The 23,535-nt window shown below is 32.4% G+C and overlaps 1 protein-coding gene across 1 annotated transcript; it reads right to left on the reverse strand.

The window, feature by feature from the left end:
• Positions 1-9,199, reverse strand: LOC134250986 (prostatic acid phosphatase-like). Its single transcript, XM_062733352.1, has 11 exons — positions 9,014-9,199; positions 7,999-8,094; positions 7,673-7,768; positions 7,283-7,435; positions 6,686-6,781; positions 5,490-5,579; positions 3,809-3,947; positions 3,490-3,578; positions 2,802-2,988; positions 1,371-1,496; positions 1-260 (listed from the first exon to the last, which is right to left on the reverse strand). The coding sequence occupies exons 1-11, from the start codon at positions 9,113-9,115 to the stop codon at positions 133-135; spliced, it is 1,302 nt and encodes a 433-aa protein (XP_062589336.1). The 5' UTR covers positions 9,116-9,199; the 3' UTR covers positions 1-132.
• Positions 9,200-23,535: the final 14,336 nt, after the last annotated feature.

Raw genomic sequence — 23,535 nt, forward strand, 5'->3', positions numbered from 1 at the left:
TCAAGATTTCAAATACAGTGTTGAAAAAAAATTCTATAACAAAAAAAACTTTTCACGTTGTCAGTGTTACAATTTTTTTTTTGTATTAGGGTTGGAGAGGCTTTTTCATACTCAGATGACATAAAGATGACCTTATATATCAGGGTTAACAAAACTCTTGTATCCCCCCTCAGAGGATCGTCTCAGTTTCACACAGGTCAATATAAGACACACTAATGTCACAATCAGGACGACTGCCAAAACTATGGAAATTATCTCCGCTGAAAAAAAATAAAAATGATTAATGAACATTAATGAAAAGACAATTTATGCAGTTGCACAAAACTGCTGGCAAAAATTTCAATCCCATGAAATTTTGTTTTTCTAAGAAGAATTGTAATATTCAAATTTGGAATACCAAGAAATCATGGAAATTTTGTCTTGCTAATATAAAACACATGAGACTCTTGCCCAAATAACGTGTGTGTCAAAAATTTGTTGTAACTGGCAGTTATTGTTTAATAATACATGTAGTTAAGATGATGTCACATTTAACTGACAGTGGTTGCTTAAATGTACCCAGAAGTTTAGTTGATATCAGATTTTTACGTGCCCGGATCGATAGATCCAAGGCGTATATTGTTTTTGTCCTGTCTCTTTGTCTGTCTGTCTGTTGTCAACATTAACCTTCGCCATAACTTTTGATCCATGAGAGGTAGAGACTTCATATTTGCTATGCATACTCCACCAATGAAGGTCTTTCAAATGACATCAAGGTCAATGACCGTGTGACCTTGACTGAGACCTATATGCTAAAAATAGCTTTTTCGAGCTTTCGCCATAACTTTTGAACCATGAGAGGTATAGACTTTATATTTGGTATGCATACTTCACTAATTAAGCTCTTCCAAATGACACCAAGGTCAATGGCCTCGTGACCCTGACTGTGATTTATCTGCTAAAAATATTTTTTTGAACTTTGTTGTCGCCGGGCGCATAGTGTTTCACAAACACATCTTGTTTTTTACTACAGTTGTAACAAATGAATTTCACTTTCCTAAGAGTTATATCCTGTTGTCGGCGTAACTCTCAATTTTTCCACTTTGTCCTTTGTAAGTTACCTGTTAATATTTTTAATCCTCAAACGTAATCGGACAATTTCAATCTGTACCTGTATTGCCAGAGTATGAAGCAACATGAAAAACATAATGAGCATATTCATACAGATTTTATTGCCAAGATACTGACCCATAAAGTTGGTAAGGTTATAAAGGGAAAACAGTGCCTTATGCCGGTTGACCCCAGATTGACCCCGCAAAGGGGAATAATTAACTTTTGTAAATGTGAAATTGAATTTCGTCTATTAGATATAAATGGCAGTAGAAACTTACATGTAGTTAAGTGGATGCTGGATTTTTTTGAGTGATGATGGCTCTCACATTCTCTCCTCCAGTCCTTTGGTACTGCAGCTGCTGTCAGTGTCAGAAATTTACCCAGCTCACAGCGCTCATCACATCCTTATCAAAGAATAGGAAATTATTTTTTTAATTCTAGCATAAAAAAAACACACACTATTAAAAATTTGAACCATGAAAACTAGAAACAAAAATTTTAATTCTTTTTTAAAATGGAAATTATATCTTAATATAAAAAGGATACACATAATAAATGAATATTAAGAGCTTTTTTTTATTCAACTTATTAATAATTTCTCTTTTCTTCTTACAGCTAAGTCTTTTATAAAGCTTGGAATGATTTAATGGATTATTCCAGATTGTGTGCATAACTTGAGGAAATGGAGTTGCTCAGAAATGAAAAATGCAAAAGTAATTCTGAGCTTCAAGTAGGCAAAACTCGAAATTTAAATATTATATGTAATAGATTACCATATACTTATGAAATGAATGTGCATATAGTAATTGGGTATTTTGAATTCCTACATTGTAAGGATTTCTGGTAATTAAGTCATGATCTAACATGAGTTTTACCAGTGAACATCTTGGAAGTCTTTACACATATAACCATTCAGAAGCAACTGATATGTAAGTAATTCATATGCATCAAGTTGCTTTAAATTTTCACATCCACACATGTAAATGTAAATGAGATACATTTGCCAAGAGGGAAACATTTTACTGCCAAGGGGAGAACCATAAATTTTAAAGGAATAAACAATGATGAGGAAAGGCTGGTTGAGAATAAATATTATTTGGGTTTATGACATGATAAATATAAGGTTGATTACCATAATAACTTTATGACTGATACTTCACAGTATACATTGATCATCACAGATATCAGGAATAATTATATATCTTATCCACCTACCTTCCTACTTACAGTATTTACTCAATATGTCTCGGCTGATGATAACCCCTCAAAGCTAACAGCCAAAATACAGATATGGGATTTATAAATAACACATTTTCCTGTTGTGCTCGATGGCATTTATCTCAATTATTCCAAAGGAAAAAAAAAACTTATCAATCTCTACCGTAAGTGTTTCGGATATCAACTGAAATAATTGATTTTTTTTATCAAGTGGTAAGAGTAAGGCAATCTTAGTCTGCATGGGCAACAACATTGATATCTAGGTGGGGGCGGGGGATAAAAATTGAGTTTCTGTTATGTTACGTTTTTATTAAATAATTTTAAATCACAGAGACTTAATTGACATTTTTAAAAGAGTCTGAATCAAAAATCTCACCAAAAAAATCAGATAAGCCTAAAAAGTATAACGGTTACCATCATTGTAAATGACTACATGAATAAGTCTGAAATCATCAAAAAACTCATACAAAAATATAAAAAAGTTTTCTGACCTTCAAGTTTAAGAATCCTAGAGGCATTAGAGTCCTTTGAATGGTTGTCTTTGTAATGTATCTCCACATAGTGGTAGGTGGCTGTCTTATACAGTTCTAACATCACGGACGCGGCGTACACAGGACTGGTGGTGATGTTCTTATACAGACCTAGAGCACTCAGTAAAGCTGCCACAGTTGTATCATGCTACAAGAAAAACATCAAATTCATGCTTTCATCTTTCTATAAGGACTTTATCTTTGTGACCTTCATTTTTCAGACATAGAGCACTCAGTAAAGCTGCGACAGTTGTATCAATTTACATAGACTTTTTCTTCGAGACCTTCATTAGGTGTGTATGTTTATAGTATATTGACAATTTTGAGTATGAATCTGGCGTACATACACATGTACCATATAAGCCCAACATTTTGTAATGCCACAAAATAGGTATTTGTTGGAATATTTCAGTTTATAATGCCCAGAAAGACAACCATACATCAATCTGATTACAATCAGATCTTTCTCAAGAAGCTCTGAAACTGTCGCTGTAAAGCAATCGTCAGAATTTCGGAATGCAAAAAAGATTGTACAGCGACCATCAGAATTTCAGAGCGTAACAAAGATCCAATTTAAATCAAATTTGATTTGATTTTATTAGATTGATCACTACATGCTACGTGTGTAAGTTAACAAGGTGTATCTTACCCCAGAGAACATATAAAGCCTTGGTCCTGTGTAGTTCTTCCCAGAAGAAACATTGACCATGTTATCTCTCATTTCTTGCAATAAGGGTCCTTAAAAATATAAAAACACAACATTTTACTTCAATCAACTGAAATTTAAAAAAAACAAAAAAATTTCTTTTGCAATAAAGGTAAAAAATATATTAAAACTGTGCATATTAAATTTTAAGTATATCTTTAAAATTTTCTTTTGTCTAATCTATACTCTGTTGAAAAAGAAACTGATTCAGTCTCTCTTTTCTTTTCAAAAATTATCTTTTTAAAATTTGACCATGACTTGCCTCCCTTTAATTTGGCCATCTCTTTGCTATAGTACAGTAAGTGGAACTGCCAAGCCTCTAGTTGCCTGAGTTTATCATACACTGTAGAATTTTCAAATTTCTGCAAGGCCCAGGGATCTAAGGTCATATTATGCGCTTTCTGTGATATAAAGAAAAAAAAAAGTTTTTCAAGGTTTTAAACAAATAATCATTCAATCAGACAAGTACAATTTATTTTCTAAAAGTTCATAATTGATGATTTTTCTACATATTTTTATTTTATTTGTATATTTTGATTTCCAGTTTTTTTTTTATCCGTAAGAAAATCAGTGACAAAAATTTCCTTGGTATGAACAAACTTCCCTGTGATTATTAAAAGAATTTTTTTTACACGTTTATTCTCTCCACTTGACATTAATACATATTTTTCTAATCAAAAGATAAAATAAATGCATACCCTATTAAAATGATTAGATATAAATATAAATAAGGATTTAAAAAAAATATTAAGATATGTAACATTAAGTACCTGTGGTTCTCTTACCTTATAAAATTTCAAAGCATATGCCAATATTTAGGACAAACCAACCAAAACTGACAAGTATCCCTCTTAAATAAATATCAGCATAACAAGGGCATAGCAAAGCAAAGCATCAAATTGCAAAGAGCATATCTATAAATCCAGACAACATTGAACATCAATCCCACAATCTAATTAAATTAGGTGCAAGATCCACTCCCATACTCGCTACAACATCCCATTGAGGGTCACATCTGAGGTCAATTCTATCAACCAATCAAATCATTGCCTGAAAAATCATCATATATTTTGTTGAAGGAAATAAATCTATAGTTGTTCTCAGGGTTCAACACTAACATTTTTAGGCTTTGGTCCGGCCGGACTAGTGTTTCTTCACTTTTACTAGTCCGCGGGCAATTTTATTAGTCCGTCAAAAATATAAATAAATAAATAGAATTAATGTTGCAATGTACTTTTTATACTTTTCTGAAATAAACAAAGCATTTACATGGAATGTTTATACCAAGATTCGTTGAAATCGCGCAATAAAGATCGTATTCCCTATCTCATTCATTTTTTTCTCTACATGATTACATCATCCCAACATCCGACATCTTTCTTTATGTGTCATACTAAATCATGATAGCTAACATGTTTAATTTCATACCTATGAGTCCTAAAATTAAGCACCGAATTGACTCAGAATTACCTAACTTCCCGCCAAGAAGCTAGAAAGCTAAAAATAAATACGGGGTTTTCCAGTGAAAGTGTCGAGTATTTGAACATCGGTAAATTCTTTTCTTTCCCAGAAAACTTTACTAGTCCGTTCGGACTAATAAGCTACAAATTTTATTAGTCCGAATGAAAATGTATTAGTCTGAGACTAACAGACTAACGTTAATTCAAACCCTGGTTCTGAATTTCACCTCTCTCTTTGAGATGTTGCTAGATGTTGTGTAGTGAGTATGCGGGAGTATCTAACATGTAATTTTAATTCGATTGTCAATCCCAATGATGCAAATTACGTCCTTTCTGTTTTGCATAAAAGGAGAAACTATCCCCCCCCAACCCCCTTCCCCTTACACACAAGTCTGTTACTCTTTCCTTTCCAACTCTGTTGTTAAGGTGTGAAGGGATAATTATATATGTATATAGTCATTTAGTGTTGTATTCAGTAAATACCTCACAGAACAGTGTATCTGCTGGTTTCCACACATTTCGGATGTTGACTTGTGGATACCCCGTTTCATTCTGTATCAGCTCATAAAACGCCTAAAAAAGCACAATCAAGAAATGGATAAAAGATATTTAAATTGACAGCATTTTTATTTACTTCAAATAAATATTAAAGAAATGTTTTCCTTTTAAATAATGAGTAGTCTAAAAGAATTGTTAAACCTTGCTTCCATTCATTTGCATGTTAAAAATATCTCAAAATGGCTTCAATGCTTTGAAATCTAAAAAAATATACGGTATGATATCATTTATGGTACGACTGACTTTCATATATGACACAAACACCGATATCCTATTAGGAAGTCGAACAACACCATTTTAGCTTATATGGTACTTGTCACACTAGATATATGGTGTGCATATTTTTCCTAACAGTTAGCAACTCATTTTTAAAATCAAGAATGGTGCTGTATACTTTAAACCAACTTTTATTTGCGTGCGAGAAATTTTCGCGAAGTTCACGAGAGCCTTGTCATTGCGATTATTTCTTGCCGCAAACCGGTCCTTAAAGTGTATGTGTCTATTAACAACAGATCAGAACAGGCTTGATAGCGAAAACTGATCAGTCTTCACGAAAACTCACTGGTCCGAAGACCGAGGCCAGTGAATTTTAATGTCGGGTCAGTGAAAATCAAAATTCAAGAAGTCCGATGGGCTTGTTGATTTTAAAAATTATACACAGTCAATATATATTTTAACTGACTTACTTGCTTAAATTTCATTAATATTATAAAGTAAAAAGAACAAACACCTGTTGTTGAATCGTATTATTATAACCTGGATGTATTACGTAACAACAGGAACTAGCTAGTAACTTAACTAGTACGTAAAATGTGCGAATTTCCAACGAACAACTTACAGAAACGCGACAAAGGATTAAAAATGGTGGCATTTTGAAAGTTGAAGTGCGTAAACATGTATTAATTTACAGTTATAAAAATGTATTTATTTTATTTTTTCATCAAGGGGCCAGTAAAAATTTTGGTGGGCCAGTACATTTTGAAAGTTCACTGGTCCGACTGGCCAGTTAGTTTGAAAAGTTTTCGTGAAGACTGACTAATCGTTGCGAAATAGTTTATCCCTGGTTAATCGCGAAATAAAGTCTTCGCGAATAAAAGTTGGTTTACAGTATAGATATTTACCTTATTCTGATCTTCCTCGGCCTGTACTTCTTTAGACGACATCGTCTCTTCGTACAAGTCATTGTACCGTGAACAAAACATTCCCATATTAATTACCTGTATAAATTAAAAGAAAATTAGAATATGGAAGTTAATTATCTAAGTGTATGATATAGTTCAAATGAGTAAGCAGTGCAGGAAGAGATAAAAATAATTAATAAACTTAGACATCAATCACTCCAAGGTTATATAAATCATTATTATCATGATTATGATGAGGCTGAGCTACAAAATATTATCTACTCATTCAACCACCAACAGAATGGGAGAGGATTGTATATTTGGACTTTTATCATTATTTCCATAATATTTAGTTCTCAAAGAAGTAAGCAATGCAGGAAGAGTTAAAAAAAATCAGATATTAAATACATCAACCACTCTAGGGTTACAGGTTAATATTGTAATGATTATGATGAGCTACAAAATATTGTCTACACTTTCAACCACAGACAGAATGGGAGAGGATCATATATTTTGACTTTTATTTGTGATTATGAGGAGGGGAGGATCATACATTTTGGCTGTGGTTGGCAATGATTAGTGAATACCGGTACCTACATTGTCTTCTTTCTCTGGCCGTGTGTGGACAGGAATGGGCTGCCATGAGAGGGAGGGGTCAAACTTCTCCTGGTCAGATGGGGGATAGAATCCGGCCAGGTTACTGTAGGCAGACATCAAACACCGATCCTCATTGGAACTCGCTATCTCAATCTGAAATCGATAGAGGATTATGGTTTATTAAACTTTTATAATAGGGCATTAGGCAATAGGAATTGACAATCATACTAACATTGTACATGATGTAAACCGTACACAAATGTTATATACAATGACTGTGTAATATTTTTGTCATAATTTTTTTTTATCTTTTTCTGGATAAAATGCCACTGAAGTCTTTTTGGATATTTTTTTTCCAGTGGTTAAATTAGATACCTGTTATTCATTTACCTCATTGTGTTTATAAGATTCATTCAAGAGAGCTTTTTCTGTCATATACCGATTTTTGAACCACTGACCGAGCTGGTAATGTTGTTTCATTCCCTCCTGTATGGAATAAATAGACATCCAAATAAAAGGAAATTTTAAAACTTAATAGAAAAAGAAACAGGGGAACAATGTGAGAAAACAGAATTATATGCACATGCTTTAATATGATGAAATTGAAATGATTCAATGACATTGAGGAAAATTCAACAATAAACATAATACCCTCAACATGGGCAATACATGTATGTTTAAATTAATATCAGACTGATCTTGTTTATAAAGCACACCTTTGAAAGCCATCCTAGTCCATTTGGCCAGACATCTTCTTTGTGTGAATCTGTTGGGAAAACTACAATAGGAGACCTATCTCCATGGCGATAAACCTAAAATGAAAATGAGGAAAAAACCTATTTTGACATCAGTTGCATATTAGGAATTGTGAAAACTGTAAATATTTGGTTCATATTTATCACTATTCAGTAATCTCAGTGATCAAAACTTAAAATTTTATACTGGCGACCCTACGTTAGAATATGAGTAAAAATATAATTCTGATAATATAGTGCCTACGAAGCTTAATGAGTCAGGCATTTTTTGTTTGAAAGCCCAAAAGAACACACCACAGACCTCTTAAAATATAAATTTTGGGTACAGTCCCGCACTCCAAAAGTTAGATACTTTCAATTTCCCCTAAAATTGGCTCTGAATCGGAGAGGGGGTTAAAAAGTTGTTGCATACTTGGTGTACATAACTGGTGTATTTATATATTAGCGAGCGTCGCAAAGCGACGCTTGTGACTGCATTTAGCTCTAACTACAACGCCTAGGCGAAGAGAAAATTCAGACTACTGCACATTCATTCCATAGAATTTGTTCCGCAGTAATTTTGACCCACAATGCATTGCTTCGTACACAAACGCTAAAGCTATGTTCCCGTGAGAATAACAACAAAAGTTAAAAGAAAAATAAACTTGCCTTACTTTAATGAATTTATCTGTTTATTGCAGAAAAAATAATCATAAACTGATTGAAATCAGCCCTGTTCACATGGTTCAGGCTTCGGTTTGGTAGAACAACATGCAAACGACGTCATGTGACGTCAGAGTCTTGATATGCACCGAATGTCATGTCACGTGCGGTTTGACAAGTCCGATCTAAATGAAAACTGGGTAAGTATCTGCGCTCGCCCTAACGGTCGCACTGTCAACATATTATATGAACTGGTAAAAATATTACTCTGATCAATCATATCATGTTGATAGAAATTCAGAGGCCTGGCCTGTAATCACACCGATTAACTTACCAAATTAACCATTACAAGCTCCCCTTCCTTACCCACGGATAGGTGGATACTAAACAGACATAACAAAGTTACAAATATTCTTTGAAATCCACGAAAAGCCATGCCGTTTTAGTTCCTCATTAACTGACGATCTAGTAAATGTTGAAGAAGTAGAAACTGAAAATACAGTACATCACATGATTTTTGGCATCCCGAGCCCGATCTGAAATACAAATCATGCATGGGTACTTCATTTGATGTTGTTGTGTCTGTAGAGTAGACATCTGTATCTGAATACGCTCATAACATCGAAAATCGCTGAAATTCGCACGTTATTAATTAATTAAAACTATCATGAGTGATTTTTATGGATTATCTCGATTTTTATTTTTAATTAAAAACACATGAAACCAATTTCGAATTTTGTTTGCAGTACATGTGCATGTATACGAGACGGCCCAGTGTCAACCTCTCATTAATAAAGCTTCATAATATAATCTTACTCGTACCGACGAATGTAATTCATAGACAAATAACTAATTTGTATGAATCTGAAAGGCTTTTCATTATATATGGGTTATTTTTTTAATGGCGGTTCTGACCAAAAAGAGTAATTTAAACATTCATATGTTAAAATTATCCTTTCATTTTCATTTCACAGTCGTAGAAACGGACCGGGGTCAAAATTAATTAAAAGTTGTGTACCGGGATGGAGTGGAGATTGCACTATTTTTCGTTCCCAGTGTAACAAGGGCACGGGTTCGGATCGAGCTTGCAAGCCACGTACCATCCCCCCCCCCCCCCCGCAATTAATTTAACCAGAATATAGGATGCAATATATATATATGGAGCACAGCAATCTATTTTTCTTTGTGCCTCAAATTAACGTTTAACTCTAATAATTATTCATCAAATTAAGGAATTTTTGCTTGGTAGTGCCCCCTTAATTATAAACTGAAACATTTGGTTCTTATACCCCCCCCCCCCCGAAATTGCTTCCTTGGGCATGTTAGGCCTGATACAATTATATAATTCTAGTATAAAGCATGTATATTATATGAAGTTATGATTCATTAATTTCTTTGATATCACACATCAATGAAAGTAGAGAATTGAGGATACTGTACCCTGTCTTTATGATTTCAAATTGAACTCACCTTTAAATAATAGATTAGGGCTTTTTCATTAAGTGTAAATTGAATGTGATTCATTTAAACAAATTAAAATCACCTGGTAAACTAAATCTGGGATCGATCCGCAACTGCAGTGCTTTACTTTTATTTTGCAACATTGTGCTTTATGTTGTAAGTAATGTTATCAATCTACAATGTAAATTATATAAACACCATCACGATAAATGTATCCTTTTTAGAAAATAACAAAGACCATGCAAAAGTAACCCGACCTCGCACTCACACGCATCTGACGTTACATATTTTCTTTATAAGAAAATAACTAAATCATAAGAAAAATACGTAAGTAAGAAAGTAAGGGTTTTCATGTATTTCAGCACTTGGAATTTCTATGCTTGGAAGTAAATTTATAGTATTGGTGCTTTTGTCCGGCAGTTTTCCGTAAATGAAGCCGATACCACGAAGCTGTCTGCATAGTCCAGTTGCTTGCTTGTCAAGATCTTATATAAACTGCTACACAGATAAGGAACCTTGATCAATCTAACATCTCTCGAACCGTAAACGTGACAAAAACAGACCCTTCAAACAACCAGAGGTGGGATCAGGTGCTTTTACGTGTAAGCATCCACAGGCGCTTTAGGCTTTTAACGTTTCTTTTCATAAATAAAAAAAATCTCCCATTCTATATATAAGTATAGGGAATTTTTATTTATGAAATGAAAGGTTAAAAACGTCAAGCGCCTATGTAAGCATCAGACCACATCCGTATTTACTGAGCCCCATGTATAGAGCAGGTCGATAGATTACTCCGTATTCAAACTTAATGTAAAAATCATGACCTAACAAAAATAATTCTTTCATTTCAGACAAAAATTAGTGACAGATGGTATTTACAAACAAGGTCATTAAATTAATAAAACGACCATAGAGTTTGCGAAAAATGAACTTTAAACGGGGTTGTTGAAATCCTTGTCTGTATGTGGAAATGAAATGAACCCTTTCTCGGTTCTCAGGTATAATATCATTTTGTTGATCATTGTTGAAAACCAAGGCGAACATTTTACTGTGTTTTAAGGACGTCTGTCTTCTTACGGTTTTCTGTCTGTATATTTCGGAGGAGCTTGCATCAGTATTGACAGTTTGCAAATGCACTCTTTACAAGCAACAGAATTATATGATGTATTGTCTGGGTTAAGATATCGGTAACATACAACATAGATGCAATAAAAGTCGATCTGAATGTTGTTCATAACAGCTGATTTGGTACAGTGTTTCTTTCTTATTTCCTGTTGTTTCTAGTAGCCATTCCCCTTTCTTCGCGAAACTCTTAATTACACTTATTTGTTACCCCTGGCTCTTGTCGGAATGTCCTTGGATTTGACGTGCTAGCTTTTGAAGATCTTTTACCTTCGCCATAAGTTTAAGCTGTCATAGAGGATCATCGATCATCAGTCTTTCACAAATGAAAAAGATCATGTTTTAGTACTAACATTTCAAAAAAGGACCTTAATCACTTAGTTTTATACCCCATAAAAGAAGATTCGGCGCAATAGCTTTTGCCTTGTCCGTCCGTCTGTCTGTCCGTCTGCCTGTTTATTTGCTAAAAACGTTAACATTGCATGCTCGTAATCTCTAGTTGTTTGGTGCTATAACATTGATATTTAACAATATTTATTCCTTGAGAACAAGATGTCTCTGTGGGTGTTAACTCATTTTACATTTTGGCTCTGACCTTGACCTTCTTAAAAAAATTATTTTGATCATGAATTTGGAATAGTTGATGCTAGGGCTTTGATATTTCACATGTTTATTTTTTTTATAACAATGCCTTCCCCTGGGTACCTTTTATTTGAATTTTGACTTCAAATGACCTTTAATGAGTTGTGCACTGGCTTTCACATTTCACAAATATATTCATCGTGAACAAGGGGTAACAATATTTTTCATCCCTTGACCACGGAGTTTAACTTGCATTTCGACGAGTTATAAATCTTTTAGCTAGGATTTACTTTCAGGTACGTGACGTTACTTATTTTTCTTTTTAAGAAAAAAATATACCCCCATGTCAGGTGCATGCATGTGTATTTAAGTAACTGTCTCCTGTGTAGCATCCATGTATACGTGTACAAGTTAGCTCTCTTAGTTTAAAGTTTATGCTCCTTAAAAGTCGCCACTGTAAATCCGAGTTCAAGTAGAGCACACTAACATTATGTACACTATATAAGTATAATTAGCTCTTACTGATCGGACATTTCCGGACTACCTCGACCACATTCTTTACTAACTACTCCCTCGAATATTTCCACGGATTTCAAAATTCCGAACATATTTAATCAGAATCACAATTCAGAATATTCATCAATTGTCATGTGTTTTAGATTATTTTTGAAGTTATTTTGACAAATAAATTACATCAAACACACTCGGGATATTATCAGCATAGACTACGAAAGCAAATTGAAAGTTTGAAAGTGAATGTGTATGTGTGTGGGGGTGGGGTGTGGGGTGTGTGTGTTTGGTGGGGAGGGATGTGCCGCTGATTGAAAGAGGAGGGGGCAAACCAGCAAAAATGTAAGCCCTAATTTTCAATGCTTATATTATGTCTAATATCTTTGCAAAAAATTGGAGGGCTAAGGTTTAATCACAAATATTACATGTATTAGTTATGAAGAAATTCCATCCCTAATTTAATGCATCAATTAACCCATAACTTATCATAATTTTTTTCCTTGCACGTCAAATCTCCCTGTGTCAAGTTGCATGCATGATTATAAGCTTAACAATCATAAGGCTAACTTATATAAACATTTCAGCGATTTTCTCACTATTATATAGTGAAATCGTACATCCATTGACACTGTGATTTGGTGCGTGCACATAACATATCCTTGAGCGCAGTCAAATGGTCAGTAACAATTCAAAAGCGGAAACAGCCAATGACGCAAGGCATTGTTGACATTTGTCCACTTTAAACCCAATTTCGTCCTGCAGCGCACGCCACTTAACCGAGGTAGGATAAAATTCTGTCTGTTTTTCACTAATTGATTTTATTTGTCTAATATTGGAGCAGAAAATTGTGCCTGAAGCATTGTATGTATTAGCGCGTCTATAAATTGTTACTTTAATATATACAAACTCCGCATCAGCAACCCTGCAAATTATTGTGATAACAAAAGTATAGCAGTTTATTGGTGTATGACAAAATTTGAAATATGGTGAGTAGATGTAACAGCAGCTATAGGAAACTTAAATCGTGCAAGCAAAGTCATTACAATGTGGTGAATTGATTGCATGGATGATCATAATTAAAAAAAGAATAAATAAATAAATGCAAAAGTACATCCAATCCCTTACCAAAATACTCACCTTCTGGCAACATCTTCTGGCATTATTGCCGCAATATTGCAGCAACATTCTGGCAATACATTGCAGCAATATTGCGGCAATATCGTTTTTCGTATGTAAATTAGATTTGCGGCAATATTGCCAGAAAGGTGTTGCGGCAATGTTGCTGCAAAGCAATTGCAGTACATGTATTATTTCAGGTTTTGCTGCAGCAATATTGGGGCAACACTGCAGTACTACCTACATGTATATAAATTGGTATTTAATCGAAAAAATTATCTATCAGTCTAACAATTAACAAATTGTGCTGAGGAACATAAAAATCAATAGCATAATAAGCTACAGAGTCAGTAAGAAATAGCTACTTAAGCTTATGCTATTCTTTGAAAAGATAGAAAAAAATTTAGCATATAGCTCACAGTCAAAGTCACAAGGTCATTGACCTTGGTGTCATTTGAAAGAACTTAATTAGTGGAATACGCATCATAAATATGAAGTCTCTATCTCTTATGGTTCAAAATTTATGGTGGAGGTTTAAAAAGGCTACTTTTAGCATATAGATCACAGAAGAGGTCACTAGGTCATTAACCTTGGTGTCATTTGAAAGAGCATAATAAGTGGAGAATGCATACCAAATATAAGGTTGCCATCTTTCATGGTTCAAAAGTTATGTTGAAGGTTCAAAAAATCTATTTTAAGCATGGGTCACAGCCAAGGTTCTTGTCAAAGACCTTGGTGTCATTTTAAAGACCTAAATCAGTTGAGTATGCATACTAAATATATAGTCTCTATTTCTCATGGTTTTTTAAATTATGGCGAATATTCAATAAAAAAACAATTTTTAGCATATAGGTCACAGTCAAGGTCACAAGGTCATTGACCTTGGTGTCATTTGAAAGGACTTAATAAGTCACTCTCATTGGTTTAAAAGTTATCATAACTTATGGAGAAGGTTAAAGTTTACAAACAGACAGGACAAAAACAATATGCGCCCCCAATCTATCAATCCGGGCACATAAAAAAATGTGTATATAAAAAATATTAATATGCCACTGTGAAAATGTCCAGCAACTCTGCATCATTTTTCAAATAACCTTAATTAGCTGCCCATCACATATTCCCCAATGCCAATTAATCAGTATAATGTATAATATATAGCTTGTTTGTAATTTCCAACATATATATAGAATCATTATTTTCTTGACGGTATTCAGATTTATGCAATAAATCAATTATATATGTTCATGCATTTAATTGATAACGTGCATTCATCTTTTCCTGCAACAATGGTATGATATATATTAGACATACAAGTATAGTATACATGCATCACAAGCACTGGTTGAACATATAATTTTTCTTATTTTATCTCCATAGAATCATTCATCTAAAAAAGAATATGGTTTTGACTTACCAAGTTTGATATATACCATGAAAACAGAGTTAGACATTCCTATAATTCTTTCAAAAGGCCATGCCATCGAAACTGCTGAAATTCTTTTTTTCTGGCTATTCCACATTATTCAGTCTTACTAGTCATCATGTCTAATCCTATTGTGCACAATTAACAACTCCAATTAACTTGATACCATGCAATAATGAAGCAAAACATGCTTGCCTTTGAATTCCCTCCATTTTATTTAAAAAGAGGAAGTAAATTACTGAGCAACTCACAAATACCTAATGGGTAATCCTAGATCTTCTGGCGATATACTGCCAGAAAGTTTTTTTTTCTGGCAGTATTGCCAGAATATCACCAGAAGTTGTTGCCGCTAGCGGTGATATTTCACTAACCTAAAAAGCTTGTTTCTGGTGACAAAAATGTGTTGCTGCAATGTTGCCGCAATATAGCGGCAATATTGCTGCAATAATTTTACCTTGGTAAGGGATGCTATATTTTTTCACAGGAGAAGGGGTCTCTTGAATTTGGTCATGTTCTTGTGTACTTCAGATAAAGTAAATTAACGGATATTGAATAATAATGATGCAACAAGTTTGCATTCAAAGCAGGTAATATTAACGTGTCTGCAGGTATTCTTTAAAAAAAAAAAACCCTTTCCCTTTCAAGTTGACAACCCCCCTCTACCCCTCCTCCTTAAACAAATGTAAAAGAAAATACGAAGAAAGTAAATCAAGGAGAAATTATAAAAGTTGAATGTTAAAGAAATAATCTGTCGCCCCTTTTTCATCCCTCTACACGAATTCGAAATCACGATTCTAACAATTATCTCTCGTTATAAGAACGAAGAAAAAGTACCAAGGCTTGAGCATCAATCAAACTGTGAAAATTTATTTAGTTATTTAGTTAAAAAGCAAACATCATTTTTCTTTCAAGGACCTTTTTGTCTCCAGCATTAATTTCAGGTTTTTAGGGCAACTTTCATTCATTCTTCACGCCGTATTAAATGTCAAAAATTTCTTCGTAAACGTATTTTGAAAACTAATATGCCGATGACTGATAGTAGTTTCTTCTTAGACAGAAAAAGAAAGGAAGATACAAGATTTTTCACTGCGAGCCCATTAATATATTACACTTCAAACGTGTAACGTAATTATAAAAGTAAAGATAAATCTGATAAACCATTTTAAGCACTTTAATACTTTTTGCGCTATATGACAAGATAATAATGTCTTAAATGTACATTTAGGAAAAAAATTTATCGTGAATTCTGAATTGCCATCTAGTTATAAATACTAGAACCACGAAAGGATTTACCAGGCCAATGCTCAAAGCAAAGAAATATTTATATCTGGGTTAATTAACCCCAATCTTTAGATCAAAAATAAGCAAAAAAACAAGGTGAAAAAATGTTACTGCCACTTGAACCCCTTTGAATATGCAGATATAAGGGATAGCAAAACTTGATTAACAGGAAAACGTTCTATAATTGCATTACGCTTTATGTTAAACTATAAAATAATGAAATAACGGGAAACGTTGAAACATCGATAAAAATGGGATTTAGGGATAAGTGTACTTAAAATAATGCAAGTAATTATATGAATAAATAAGTAAATGTATGAGAGAGAGAGAGAGAGAGAGAGAGAGAGAGAGAGAGAGAGATTGTTTTCCAATCTGAGACTAATGCTGCTTTTCATATCCTTGCACTATCTTTATATATCAATTTATAAATTTTTAAAAAAGTCTTCTAAAATATTTCGTAAAAAATATCATAATTGTATTTTGTTATACATTTCTTTTGTCAGGACTGGAGTTTTTTTTCCCGCCCCGACCGCCTCGACATCTATTTCATGTGTATACATTATAAATTAGAGGAACATATAAGAACGGTCTCAAGAGGATTACATTGTACGATTATATCCTCTGAATCTCTTTTCTTTATCTCCCACTTTTTAAAATGAATTTTATATTAATACATAAATAATACAGATTAATGTCTCAATAAACTTTTATTTTTATAGATTTTAATTAAATGACTTGAACAAATTTGTATGCAATGTCTAGCCTTTTCGTCCCATTGGACATTCCATAGACGTATAAATATTGATACTTTTTCCCGAGCATGACTTAGGATGTAGAAAGAAGTTAATAATCTTAGCTTTTCCCCGATCATGACTTGGGATGTAGAAAGAAGTTAATAATCTTAGCTACAAAAGGTCAAAGACCTGTACCTCAAAATTATCATTATGTGATTCTTTTACTGAACAAAACGACAAAACAATAGCTCCATTAAAAATAATAAAGAAAAGTAATAAAGTAAAAGAATCAAAATAAACAATTTTTTAATTTAAAACAAACAATCAACAATTAAACACAATCAAAACAATCACCCCCCCCCCCCAAACAATAGTAAAAAAAAAAAACAACAAACAATAGACCCCCCCCCCCAAAAAAAAATCAATAATCTATGTAAATATCAATTAAATACATATATATATTTTTTAAAACGTGGCCAGTTTCTTGACCTGGTCATTTCTACCAAACTTAACCTCGAACTTACTCTTAATATTTCCGGCTTCACTCGGCACGAAATAAATTGGAACCCGCAAAACAAACACACACTAGCTATTGAAGGCAAAGAGATTAAACCAGCACAAACATATTAACAAGATGTTAATTCTTTCTCTGAACCCGGTCTTATTTAATGTTATAATTTTGATTTGGAAGAATCAAAAGAGGAAAAAAAGATTTTAAAAGTGTTTTGAAACATATAGGATGCTATCTATCTTTGCGTGTTACGCTATTGATCAAAGAAGCCTCGGAATTAATTAAATCTATCCAATGTCCATTTCATCATGTTCATTCAATGAAACCTATAAAATGAAAGACTTAAGCTCTCTGAAACAACTCTGTATTAGTCGGAATATATACTGAAAAAAGGTAAGTAGAAAAACTTCATCGAATCTAATTTTTTAAAAATGAATACCGGTAGATTGTTTTTAATTGACTTAAATGTTTTTTTTTTTTCGTTTTTTTTTTTATCTAAAAAGGTACACAATTGAGATGCATCCAAAAGTAATAATTATGCTAATTAACGAACTCTATTTTCAATACTATAATATGCAACATGCGTATGAACTATGTAATCATGTTGATATGCAAAGGACCAGAATTGTACGTAACCAGGTAAAAATGTGGAATTTTTTTTCCCCAAATTTATGAAATATTGCCAACATGTGACTAACACTTGCAACATGCTAGAAGCAAATTAAAGTGACAGGTTGATAAATAAATTAAAACACTAAAATGTTGACACGTCAATATTCAACGTTTTTTATTTGCGCATGCAAATTATTTATGTACGCATATGAGATAAATATGTTGACATTAAATTGTACCTTAATGTACATCGATACTCTGATAAGAGAGATAACTCTTAATGACATAAATGCCTATTAGTTTTCCAAGTTGAAGTGCAGTTTTTTTGTCAAATTTTGTCCCGTAAGCTGCTATAATTGTTTGTGTTTCTTTTGGAAAATCATTAAGGTTGAGGCAGTATTTTATATGAGCGAACAGAGGGTTTATGTGATCAGACACCACGAGGAGTAAGCATTCCCGGTTGACCGCCCAACACGGCCGTGAGCCATATCGTCTTTTTTTATTTAATAATACTTTAGCGTTATGATGAAGAATTAAATAAGTAAAGAAAAATATGAAAATGAATTCCAGTTATCCATGACCTTTTTGAACGTTTAAAAAAGGTTTGAAATACTGTTTTATACTGCTGTTTAAAAATATGATAAAAAGATTAAAGTGAATAAATTGTCATGGATACAAAAATAAGATTTGGTTTAAAAAATGTGTAAAAAAAAAATAATAACGTATTAAAAATAAACCACAGAACTGTAGCGTTATGCGTTTAAAGATTATACCCGCTACAGATATTTGCAATATGCTGCAATTACTGCGCAAGATTTTCTGTGCACGGTTAGGCTCTATTCAGCCCTTCTCAATCAGTTAAATCTTTCATAATTCTAGACATATTCTTTAACCAATTTCATTATATATTTATTCCACTTCCCTACCCTTCACACTCGTCTCTATATATACAATAGCATTGTTTTAAAATGTTACAAAAGAAAAGTTTTCAAAAATGTTTTATTCACTTTAATTTCAATAATTTGTATGGTTTTTAAAACGTTTTAAAAACTTTTAACATGTTTAAGTCGAATGTTACCAAAGTATTTTTCCTGGAAGATCACTTTTTCTCATTAAAGAATAACATATTTATACCTTAAAAGAAATAAACACAAATTATATTTTATGTTTGAACCTTTTATACAAACCCATATTCAATATGTAAATCACATTTACATGTAAGTTCCATTATCGGTACAAGTTTAACTTATTTTCTTTCAAGTCAGCGGGTTTTAAAGGGTGAAAACGGCGTCTAATACATTCACTGAATTTTAAAAGAACAGAATCACAAAAATCTTATGTTCACTGTATAGGTCGAACAGAGCGGCGGATCTAAAGTTAGACGTTAGAATCACAATTACACTGAAAACGCTGACATGGAATCTGCCCTTCAGAAAGAATAGCACGGCCTGTAAAGATAAGGAAAATTCATCGTTCTAAATCTATCTTATGTATGTTAAGATGATCAATGAAAATATACAAAAAATCAGGGTTGGGGTAATTGAATAAAGTAATTGTAATTGAGTGTAATTAATTACATTTTTCAAAGTAATTGGAAGTAATTTGTATTTGAGCGAGCCTTCAATTACAAGTAATTGAATGTATTTAAATACATTTCAAAAAAAGGCATGTATTTTCAATTACTTTTCAATTACATTTCAATTACTTTTTTTCAAAATGAAAGTTTATACATGTATTTAAAAAGGTGTCTTATACTGATACATAGTTTTATACTAGTGGTTTCATATTACTTATTCCCATGTTTTATAAATCTCAGTTCTCCCTATTCCCACTTGCAAATAACAATGATTGTTTAGATAGTTAATTTACAGGAATAAGACTAACTACATCCCCTTTTAGATTTACCTGTATTCTATTCATTTTAAGATAGAAAATAATGAATGGAATTGTGATAGATAATTATTTATTTTCTTCAAAAATATGGATTTGAGAAAGTAACAAAAAAGATCTTGCTATACATCATACTGGTATAACATGGGCTTGTGTTTGTACAATAATTAATTGTCTCATAATGATTAATTTGTTTATACAGCGTGTCACACTCATTACAAGGTAAAGGTCTAATTTTGACAAGGTGTGAACCCCTATCATACTCAAGAACAAAAACACTGAATGAAAGTTCGAATTTGATCACTATAGAAAAATCTTATGTAAAAAAAAATATTTATTTGAGCGAGCCTTCAATTACAAGTAATTGAATGTATTTAAATACATTTCAAAAATGGGCATGTATTTTCAATTACTTTTCAATTACATTTCAATTACTTTTTTCAAAATGAAAGGTTATACATGTATTTAAAAAGGTGTCTTATACTGATACATAGTTTTATACTAGTGGTTTTATATTACTTATTCCCATGTTTTATAAATCTCGGTAATTAATTACATTTGAAAAAATCAATGTAATTGTAAATGCAAGTAATTGACAAAATTATCAATGTATTTGAAAGTAATTAATTACATTTCAAAGTAATTGACCCCAAGCCTGCAAAAAATATTTTAAAATATATATATATATATATCACAATTTAAGATCTTTCCACTTTTGCATTAATAAAGATTAAGCATAAAAATATTTACTATGACAATAATATTATTCAATAGTAATTATAATATTTACGTACACCTTTGCCTTCAACAAAGGCACTTTTGAATGTGGAAGTTTAAACGGATGATAGAACTAACACCATGCTGTAAAGTAATTTCATTTTTAAATAAACATATTGCTTGATGGTTAACATTTCACAAATACAACAAATACTAGTATTTCTATCAAGGATATAACTGTATTGCCTTAAGTATGTAATATTCAATTCAAATGCATATATAACCTTAACGCTTTGTCTTTCCTACATACATTTGTAAACAATCTTAAATTATCTTTTAAAGTCTATGATAAAAGAATAATTCTTACCATTTAGCATGTTCAGAGTTAATAAATCCCAAGGTAATTTTTATGGTTTATGCTATGCAAAGTCTTCTCATTCAAATCGGCAAGGAGTAAGCGCGCAAATCTTGTTTACCAGAATTCAAAATTTGGCCTAGATAAGCTGCAAACCACTATACGCTTTAACGCGCTGCCCAGCAGGAAAATTGCATAACAAGGTTATCATTACACTGGAACTGACCAGTGTGCCAATCCTTATCTAGTGCCTCAGAGTTAAACTCAAGGAGTGGATCTCAAATTTGACGAAGAACATTTTTTAAGAAAAAAAGAGAGAATATTAGTACATGCTTTTTTTAAATTCATTTATTTATATTTTAATTGGTTTGCCTATCCTTTCATTCATTGGCTTTTTGACGGATTTTGTTAATTTAATGTAAAACTTATACATATTTGTTTAATCAATAAGCCAAAAATAGAAATTATTATAAACTATACAGGATAAAAAAAATTTCAATTAAAAAATTACAATTCCTCATTTCAACACTATTCTCTCTAAATATTTTTTTCTTTACAAACTCAATTTTAGAAAAATCGCAATCATACATTATTTGAATTTTTTAAAGAACATTTGGAAAGTAACATTACAAAATGTTGTAGCAATGAAAATGAAGTCTTTAAAAAAGAAAACACATTAAATTGAATGTTCTAAAAACATTCTCACAACATACTCCTAAAATTACTAAATGAATTATATAAACGTTTTAAAAACATTTTGAAAATGTTTTCAAAAAATGTTGAAATTAAGAATGTTTTTAAAACGTTATATAAAATCTTCAATATTTAAAAGATAGACATACTTTTTGAATCATTTTTAAAACGCTTCAAAAACATTTAAGAAAAGTGTTCCTTAAACGATATTACGAATGTTTTAAAAACATTTTGACAATGTTCCATCCAAATGTTTTAGAAACGTATTCGTGCAACGTTTCAGATTTATGGAAAAGAAACGTTTCATTTAATGTTTTAAAAACGTTTTTAAAACGCAACATAAAAATCTTTAATATTTGAAAGCTAAACATACCCTTTGAATCATTTTTAAAACGTTTCAAAAACATTATAGGAAAATGTTCCAAAGGATATTATCATAAGCTTCTTGAAAACATTTTAATTAAAAATGTTTTTAGAGTGTTATAACGGGAAGAGGAAAATATAATGTTTTTAAAATATTTTTAAAATGTTTAGTCTGAAATGTTTCGCAAAAACCTTTTTTACAACACAAATAAAATGTTATGAAAATGTTTTGTGCTACCTGGGTGAATGATGGGATTAAGAGTAAAATCTCTGGTCTTGGCTCATTGTACGACAAAACACCCTGAGACATTTGAACCTGGAATTTTATTTACGTTTTATTACGTTATGGCTGTCCTCCAGGAAATAACCAATGGCTATATGAATCCTGTTTTTTTTTATGTCAACACAATGATGATTACTTTACTGTTGTTGATAAAATCATATTAATTATAACAATAGATGTCACGCACAATGACCTTTAATTAAGGATTCTTCTAAACCCCTTTTTTTGATTGATTGATTGTATCCTGTTTAACGTCCCTCCAGAATATTTCACTGATATGGAGACGTCACCATTGCCGGTGAAGGGCTGCAAATTTAGGCCTATGCTCGGCACCTACGGCCTTTGAACAGGGAGGGATCTCTATCGTGCCACACCCGCTGCGACACGGGGCCTCGGTTTACACGGTCTCATCCGAAGGACCGCCCCATTTAGTCGCCTTTTACGACAAGCAAGGGGGTACTGAGGACCTATTCTAACTCGGATCCCCACGGGCCTTTTTTTTGATGTATAATACTTCTTTAAAAAAAACCAAACAACTAACAGTGCATGTATTGTTCCCTCGATTTTGATTTGAAGGATACTTTTGTTGAAAGTGAACTATTGGTAGATCTCAACCATACCAATGCGAGGGCATGGAATAGACTACCATGTTTGTGGAGCGTGTACGCATACAAGTAGATGCAATAAAATAACCTTCGCCATTTGTTTATTTTGTTTATTATTCTCCACAGGATCTTTGTAATGGTGTAATTTTAAATGTAGGAGTGATTCCAGATCAAATGATATCGACTCAATAACTTTTTAAATGAACATGACTTACCTAACTTCAAAAATTAGCAGACCTATTTTAGTATTTATATGAAGCAGAACTTGTGCACAATCTTATGCTTGAAAAGAAGAAAACACTTGCTTTGGCCTTCAACTCGACGTTTAGATATATTGACGACCTGTTGTCAATTAACAATGGCAATTTCCATTTTTATGTTGATACGATTTATCCTAGTGAGCTTGAGATAAAAGATATCACAGATTTTAACAACCAAGTTATATGATAAACGTGATGACTCTATCGTCAACTTCCCTTACTTATGCAGCAATATACCTTCATCACTTGCATACAGAGTTTATATATCTCTATTGATTCGATACGCATTCGATACGCAAGAACATGCTCTATGTATGAACAATTTCTAAAACGAGGTA

The sequence above is a fragment of the Saccostrea cucullata genome, unplaced genomic scaffold (assembly GCF_032062105.1).
Source record: "Saccostrea cucullata isolate Sc308-1 unplaced genomic scaffold, CSIRO_AGI_Scuc_v1 ctg391, whole genome shotgun sequence".
In the NCBI taxonomy this organism is placed as follows: domain Eukaryota; kingdom Metazoa; phylum Mollusca; class Bivalvia; order Ostreida; family Ostreidae; genus Saccostrea; species Saccostrea cuccullata.

Excerpts from the sequence above, each read along its gene's own strand:
- LOC134250986 (XM_062733352.1), bottom strand. The coding sequence starts at position 9,115 with ATGGCTTTTCGTGGATTTCAAAGAATATTTGTAACTTTGTTATGTCTG. Across the intron at positions 2,989-3,489 it reads GGCTTTATATGTTCTCTGGG|CATGATACAACTGTGGCAGC; the intron begins GTAAGATACACC and ends TTTTTCTTGTAG. Across the intron at positions 261-1,370 it reads CAGCATCCACTTAACTACAT|CGGAGATAATTTCCATAGTT; the intron begins GTAAGTTTCTAC and ends ATTTTTTTTCAG.